Below are 8,394 nucleotides of genomic sequence, written 5' to 3' on the forward strand. Positions count from 1 at the left end.
AAATAAATGTTTAAAAGTTGCTAGATTTGGTTTGAATTTTAAGATTTTTAGGTAGTTTTAGAACAACGTCCAGGGCAAAGAATCTGGAGGTGGAAGCAGAGCCACTGGCTCAGAAGCAGACCACTCTTGAGGACGCTCCCCAGCCAGGTGCCTCTCGTCCTGCTACTCGTTTTCCCAGGGGGCAAGGCTCTGAGCCTTGTGCCTCTGACCCTGTAGACAAGAAAGGGATCTCAGCTTATACACCTGTCTAGTTTCTTCCGGGAGTCATAGATGACTGTTGCCACTTACACCGTGGGAGTTGGGGCACAGAGTCCTTTATCATGTTCTGCCACATCCTTTATTTTTAATATGTAAACAAACTGCTTTCATAATTTAGGAAATATAGCTTTGCTCTGCGTTTCCTTATTGAACTATAGTGTTACTTTAAAACTGAAACAGTTTTGCCTGGTGGTGGTGGCACCATATCATTAATCCCAGCACTTGGAAGGCAGGTGGAGCTCTGTGAATTTGAGGCCAGCTTGGTCTACAAGAACTAGTTCCAGGACAGCCAGGGCTGTTACACAGAGAAACCCTGTCTTGAAAAAGCAAACCAAGCCAAACAAAAACAAAACAAAATAACCAAACCAAACAAAAACAGTTTTGTAATGATGTAGCTAAAAGCAACATTATTAACTTATTTGGATTTTTTTAAAAAATGTTTCTTTCCATTGCCTTTTCTTTCTTTCTCTCCCTTCCTTCCTTCCTTCCTTTCTTTCTTTTTAGAATAATCAAACCAAATGACATCATGGGCTTATAAGAAAATACTACTAAAAATCTTTAGTACCAAAGATGCCTACAGAGAGTTCAGAAAGATTATTTGAAAATGAGATGTAAAAGGCCATCGAGATGGCTGGGTGGGTAAAGGCACTTGCCACTAAGTCTTATGTCCTAACCCACATAAAGGGTTCCACAAAGTTGTTGTCCTCTGACCACCACATATGCACTGTGGGAAGCCTGCCCGTGCACATGTACACACATAGAGGTGCACACGCACAACCCAGTGATAGATACAAAAGTTAAGAAAAGAGTGAGATAGTAAAAGGAAATATTTCATGTGAGAGAGAGAAGAAACAGCTTGGAGAGACTAGGAAGAAAGGAAGCAGGGATGTAGAGCTGACAGAAGAGATGTTTTTACTTTTCATCTTAACTTACTATTAGCTACTAAGAGGTTGCTTAGTGAGAGAATTAGGGACCAGTTTGTTAATTGGGCCGCTTCACCTATAAGCTGGGAGTCTATATTTGGTGATGACCACTTCTGTCTTTCCTCCTTAGCTGTTGAAGTCCAATTTCTTGGTTTTGTCCCATTTGGATGCAAGGGCTACCACTGCAGGTCTAGAACGGAAGTTATATATTCAGACCCGTTATGTATTTGTTTCTTGGGTTCCAACCACGTTCTCATCATAACTGAATACTCCAGGGGATGAAATGGAACTGGCTCTATGCATCTTATCAGTGTGATAGGCCTGCATTTCCCCACTTGGTTAGTATGGCTGAGCTTCCCCAGAGGGTCAGAGCTAGTCCTCTTGTCATAAGATTGTGACACATATGTGGGGGGCTGTGTCTCTTTTCTAGACTGTTGTTTACCTTTGGAGTTGGTGTAGTCATATGTCCAGCAAGTTCAGCCTGCAGCTGCTGTCAGTCTCCTAGGTTCTGAAGCATCATATGCAGGAGAAATAATCATTTCTGACAGCCTATTGGAATTCATGGCCCATATCCATAGAAATATAGAGATGTTATCAGCAGTACGAGATTATGATCTGACCATGTGGCCTAAGTCATCGTTAGTCTTGGGATCGCTAGGTATCTAATTCATTTAGTTTATCAATGAATAGCAGCAGTCGCTCTGAAATGAGTAGAGATGGCAAGGGGATGTTGAGGCCTGGGCTAAACTGTTGAGGATGGGTATGATCAGATGGACCATAGTTGGGATAACTTGGATTAATCCATTATTCTATAGCACCTTGTTCTGTGTGGAAGTAGCAGGATACAGGGCATTGGAATAGACAGTGCCTGGGGTATACTCAGTTGACCTACTTGGAGAAAGACTGGTCTCAACTAGCCTTAGGAGCTCTCTGATTTTATTGATGTTTCCACAGTTTGAGAATTCATTCTTTTTTTTTTTTTTTTGTTTGTTTGTTTTTCGAGACAGGGTTTCTCTATAGCTTTGGAGCCTGTCCCGGAACTAGCTCTTGTAGACCAGGCTGGCCTCGAACTCACAGAGATCCGCCTGCCTCTGCCTCCCGAGTGCTGGGATTAAAGGCGTGCGCCACCACTGCCTGGCTCAAGAATTCATTCTTGGAAGAGGAGAGATCTGTAGCTTGTGGCAGGGTTTTACGTGTGCTGTCTCCTGTTGGCTGACTCTTTTCTGTTTTTAAGAGAGAAGCTCTTGCCATACAGCCCTTGTTGGCCTCCAACTCAGTGATCTACTTCCCTTGGCTTCTTCAAGTGCTGAGATTACAAGCATGTTTCATATGGCTTCCTTCCCTCCTCCCTCTCTCCCTCACTCCCTCTTTCCTCTCTTTTTCAAACCTCTTTTTTAAAAATTATTTTATTGCCGGGCAGTGGTGGTGCAAGCTTTTAATCCCAGTACTTGGGGAGACAGAGACAGGTGGATCTTTGTGAATTTGATGCCAGACTGGTCTACAGAGGGCGTTTCAGGACAGACTCCAAAGCTACAAAGAAACTCTGTATCAAAAAATCAAAAAGAAACAAAGTTTTTATATTTTTAAAATTAAAATATACTTGCATCATTTTCCTCTTCCCTTTCCCCTCTTCAGCCCTTTCCTCATACCCAATACCCATTTGATTTCTCTCAAAATCATGGCCTCTTGTTAATATATGTATGTAAATAATCTAAATCTAAATACAACCTGCTCTATCCCTGTCTGTTGGTGTCTCCTGTGTGTATATGGTTTCAGGGCCAACCACTTGGTATTGGTATTGGGGAAGACTTTTCTCCAGCTCTCAGCATCCCTTTGTTGCCTGTAGTTCCTGGTCTAGGGGTAGGGCCAGGTGAGATTTCTCCCCTCCATGCTAGCGTGGTGTACTTCTTCTTTCTTCAGCTTGTGTTTAGGCAGTCATGTTGTTGAGGTATCACGTGTGAAGCTTCCCTGTCATTTCTAGGAGACAATCTCATAGCACTTTTCCTGTTTGTCTGGCTCTTACAGTCTTTCTGCCCCATCTTCCGAGGTGTTCCTTTGTATTGGAGCCCTATTGTAGATGTATTAAGTGCGGCAGGACACCCCACCATCACTTCTCTTTTCTCGGAGTTGTGCCCTGTGGTGCTTTCCTTCTGTTGCACAGAGAGGGTCTTTGGTGAGGGTGAGAGCTGTACTTGCCTGTGAGCACAAGGGTGGATGTTTAGAATATAGTTAGGAATGTGGTGTTTAGAGAATGGTGGTTGGCTCTCCTCTAAGCTCCACATCCTCACTACCCTGTGTTAGATGGTGTTTGGCTGAATTTCCAGTACCAGGTGTAGTTTTCCCCTGTTAAGCAGATGATCAGGCAAGTTAGGGAACTGCTGGTTACCATTATCACATCCTTCTGTGGTCCAGACTGGCCTCCTTCTGGATCTCCTTCCTCTACCTCCCGAGTGCTGGGATTGCAAACCTGTAGTACCAGTGCTTGATTTATGCAGTGCTGGGATTGAACCCAGAGCCTCACGCATGGTAGGCAAGCAGTCTACCAGCTGAGCTACATTCTGAACCTACTGTTGGCAAGATTCTTGATAACAAATAGCACAGCTCTCCAAGGATTGACTATAAGGAAAACACTCTTGACTTACCTTAGATTATCTAGGAATTCTGAATTACAAATGTCTGTAGATACCAGACTGAGAATTGACCGATGATGACTTTGCCTTGACACTTTCTTCTGCTCAGTACTTTAAAAGGGATTTTTGGTAACACAAGTATTTTTAGACATATCAGTAAATGAACTGAGCTAATATAGGAGACTTAGATTGTATGAGAAAATCTTGTCCTGGAAAGCCATGGAACAAGGAATGAAATGTTTTCTAACTGTGCTGTCCAATTTGGTTGTCATTACCTACTTGTGGCTCCTGAGTGCTTGAAATGGGATTATTATGACTGAAAAACTGAAGTTTGAAATTCTCACTAATTTGAATATTTTCATTTTAAGTAGCTCTGTGGCCAACTGTGTGGACCGTGCAACTCTAGAGTGTTTGTTAGCATTAGGATCTGACTTGCAAGTTTGCTTTGTGAGAATTAAAATAAATGTGAAGGGCTTAAGAGACCTAGCAGTGCACCTGGCACTTAGATGTGTCTATCAGCAGTCCTTTCTTAACGACCTTTCTGAAACTGGAAATGAGATTGTGTAAGAGGGTCATATATAAAGAGCTGGAAGGAATTATAGGTACTTGGTCAAGTATTTTGTATCTGACCATGAGAATGTGTTAACCTTAGGGGAATTTAGGGTGGGTTTCATTCTTTAACAAGAATTTTGTAACTTGCAAGCTTCTCAGAGGAAAGCTATGGTCTTATTTTCATACTAGCAAGTAACATGGGAAGTAGAATCTTTAACATGCATGTGTATTTTTTCTTAGCTTGAAAGATGCCAACGATGTGCCAATCCAGTGTGAAATCTCTCCTCTCATCTCCTATGCTGGAGAAGTAAGTTGACTTCACTTTTCCTTCTGTTCTTTTACAAAGTACTGTGTTTCTCCAGATAGCTAAACGTTTTCACCAGCAAGAAGTGGAAAGAGTATTTGAAGAGGTCTATATGTTAATTAGCTCAGGTGGATCATGCCACGGCACATGCTAGTACCCTGTGAATACGTATTATTACCAGTTTAAAAAACCTCACAAAAGCAGGGATCTAGTGTTGCCCTAGGTTGCAGTAGAGTTATTTCCGAGAATGCAGTGTTTTCCTGAGGACTCCTCCAGGGAAGGAGCAGGAGGACCTGTGTCTGTTCTGAATGCTTGGTAACTTCTGCTGTGGTCTCTATCTGTGGGTCATGATCCCTTTGAGGATCACATATCACATATGTTGCAGATCAGATGCTTACATTACTATTCACAACAGCAAGATTACAGTTATGAAGTAGTGACAGAATAACATGAGTAACTGGATTAGAGGTTCACAGCCTTAGGAAGGTTGAGAACCACTGATCTATACCATAAATGAACTACTTACCATTAACAGAAATCTATAACATATAATATTTTTTACCTGCCCATTAATGTCTATGTGGGCTTTTAAAAATAAAGTAAGTGTTTTATAATCACCTGGCTGCTTTTTAAATGCAGTCTACGGTTTTCTTCCCCCAGATACCTATCAGCTTTGTTCATACACTTAGCACTGCTACCTTACCGACCTGTGGGGTTGAAGTGCCCTCTTGTTCTGGTTGCATAAATTTCCTGGAGTTTCTTATAACCATCTTGCTTAGAAAATTAACTGTTTTTACTGACGATTGTGGGATGAATGATTAACATCTTAGTAAATGTAGAACTTGCATTATAATCACTTGGAAAGTATGTGTAGGCTCTGGGTTTCAGCCATACTAGTGAAGCAAACAAACAAAGCAAAACAACACAAACCAAATATAAAGAAATTTGAATACATTTTTTGGGTATTTACCTTATGCTTCCATCTATCAGGTATTATATCTAGCCTAGAAAGTATGTGAAGTGGACTTCTAATTTTTTTCTCTCCAGCCAACTTTTGGGATTCATACTTTAACTCTATAGTGTACCCACCGGGCCAGTGCCGTGAGGCAAAGACCACTTGTAGCAGGCTTTCTTCTGGGCCACCAACCAGCTCTCAAATCATGACACGGAGACTTATTACTAGTTATCAGTGCTCAGCCTTAGCTTATACTTGTCCCACTAACTCCTATAACTTAACTTGTTTCTCTTCATCTATGTTTTGCCTTTCTTTCATTCTGTATGTCCTACTCTTACTGCTTCCTCAGTGTCTGGCTGGCCTGAGCTTCTCCCTCTTTCTCCCTCCCTTGTTCTCTTCTTCCTCCCTCTTAGTTTCCTTCTCCTACTTATCCTTGCTCCTCCTACTTATTTTCTCTGCCCTCCAGCCCCACCTATCCCTCTACTGCCTTGCTATTGGCTGTTCAGCTTTTTATTAGACCAATCAGGTGCCTTAGGCAGGCAAGGTAAAACAGCAACACATCTTTACATAACAAATGCAACATACCTTTAAATAGTTAAAGCAGTATTCTGCAACATAAACAAATGCAACACATATTTACATAGTTAAAGCAATATTCTGCAACACCTGCTACTGTTCTGACTATGCTTCTTTTCAATCCTTTTAGGGGCTAGAAGGTTATGTGGCAGATAAAGAGTTCCATGCACCTTTAGTCATCGATGAAAATGGAGTTCATGAGCTGGTGAAAAATGGCATATGAATCCTAAAGTGAGCTCTGTCATATGGGGAACCTTTATTATTAATAGACCAACTGTGAACGTGCGGGACCTCCCTCTCCTGGAAGGCTGAAGTTTGGACATTATTCATAGAGTTTCATTTTGCTTGCTGGTATCTGGTAAACAATACAAACTTCCCAGACCAGCTGTCTGGACTTCAGACAGCATTGTTATGATTCTCAACTCATTGAAGGTCTTATTTATACTTTGTAACTCTATAAGCTGTTAAGTTCTTCCAAGCCAAGTCTTACATTGGCCATCCAGGAAGCTTCCTCAGCTTGACTCTATTTCGGATGTTGAGCATGACTTCACTTGGATCAGGAAGCATTTGTTTGAAGTTGTACATAGTGATAATAAGTCATTGTACATTTCAAAAGGTTTCTATGGTACTAAAATTTTGTTTTATTTTATCAGACATTAAAGTTTTTTAAGAAAATAACTGGACAGCAAAATAAAATTATCTTTTTGTCTCTGGAGAGTTATTTGTATTTGAACTTTCTATTAGCAAAATACAAATCTTGGCTGAACTTTGGAGATAATGCATAAATACAAACAGATTCAGAAGGAGCTTTGCTGAGCAGGCAGCTGACTGTGGACTCTGTCTTCTGTCACTTTAGAGTTTCTCCCTACAAAGATGTTCTTTGCCCCACCCACTGCAAAGGGCACATGGCCATGTCAGGAGACCTTTTTGGTACCTGGCTGGGCAGGTGGGATGGGTAGTACTAACATATCAAGTAGATCCATTGATAACTGATGACTAGGTTCCCACAGCCACAGCTCGTCCAGCTAGCATGCCATATTCAAGTTTGAGACACACGTTCTTCACTTTATTGTCCCTCAGTATTCTGTAGCACATAAAACTTAGCAAGCTCCTCACTGCGGTTCTGATTTTATTAAGTTAGAGGACTGAACAATAAAGGCAAACGTGAATCTGCAGTAAGTCATTGTTGCTGATAAAGAAAGGGTCTTCGTGTCTAAAAGTTCACCGTGCATGAACGTACTGAGCGTCATCCAGGCAGTGGTGATGCACACTTTCCGTCCCAGCCCTCGGGAAGCAGTGGCAGGTGGGGCTACAAAGCTGTTACAGAGAGAAACCCTGTCTCAAACAAAAATTAACATCTAGAAATTCTATTTAGAGACCAACGCATTTTATTTTCCAATAAGCTATCATAAGATGGACCCCCCATGTGAACCCTTAAATGTTTTTGTTTTCAAGACAGGGTTTATTTGTGTAACAGCTCTGGCTGTTCTAGAACTTAATTCTGTAGACCAGGCTGGCCTCAGACTCACTGAGATCCACCTGCCTCTGCCTCCCAAGTGCTGGGGTTAAAGGCATGCGCCACCACCACCCAGCGTTAAATGTCATTTTTTTTTTTTACAGAGCCTATGCTTTTTTTTTTTTTTAAAGTAAGGCCCAAATAGCATATCTAGCATATTTCCTGTTTCAACAACACCGGTCTATTCAGTTTTTCAAGAGATTTGTGGGCTGAGAATTGGAATCATTTGGCAATAGCACAGAATTTACATGAGACTTAATAGTTACTTAAATAGACCACTTAGATCACACTATGATAACTTGGTTGGTAGTAACAGTGCACAAATGAAGCTTGTGGGTGTGTTCCATGCATCCAGTGGAAGACAACAGAAGGATTGCCAATCCTGATCTCCATTGCTAGGCCTGAAGATAAGTTCCTAGCTTTGGGAGGTATTATTTCTAGCCCCAGCTTATCCTAGCATTTCTTCCTAATGACTCAATTGCTGCAGAGTCTGGCCTCGGTTCTGCTGGTGAGGCGGGAAAAACATGCATAGCATAAGAGTAACTGAAATACAGCCGTCGCACTAGCTCTGGATTCTGATTTTCTGCTGCCTGAGATGGGTGGTTTTGCAATTCAGTCTGTTGATGTAAGACAACTTCTACTTCAAAGGTCTTAAGACAGTTTATTCTGGAGCCGAATAT

The 8,394-nt window shown here is 41.5% G+C and overlaps 1 protein-coding gene across 3 annotated transcripts in view; it reads left to right on the forward strand.

The window, feature by feature from the left end:
- LOC121442110 (UDP-N-acetylhexosamine pyrophosphorylase) overlaps positions 1–6,913 on the forward strand; it is a 35,840-nt gene extending 28,927 nt beyond the window's left edge. For all 3 annotated transcript variants that reach the window (XM_041643589.1, XM_041643590.1, XM_041643588.1), the window contains 2 exons: positions 4,604–4,670; positions 6,329–6,913. In XM_041643589.1, coding sequence (XP_041499523.1) covers positions 4,604–4,670; positions 6,329–6,421 — 160 coding nt within the window. In that variant the 3' untranslated portion in view covers positions 6,422–6,913. The remainder of the gene's footprint in view (positions 1–4,603; positions 4,671–6,328) is intronic.
- Positions 6,914–8,394: the final 1,481 nt, after the last annotated feature.

The sequence above is a fragment of the Microtus oregoni genome, unplaced genomic scaffold (genome assembly GCF_018167655.1).
Source record: "Microtus oregoni isolate MIOR12 unplaced genomic scaffold, Mior012 000086F_ref0000336, whole genome shotgun sequence".
NCBI classification, from domain to species: Eukaryota; Metazoa; Chordata; class Mammalia; order Rodentia; family Cricetidae; genus Microtus; species Microtus oregoni.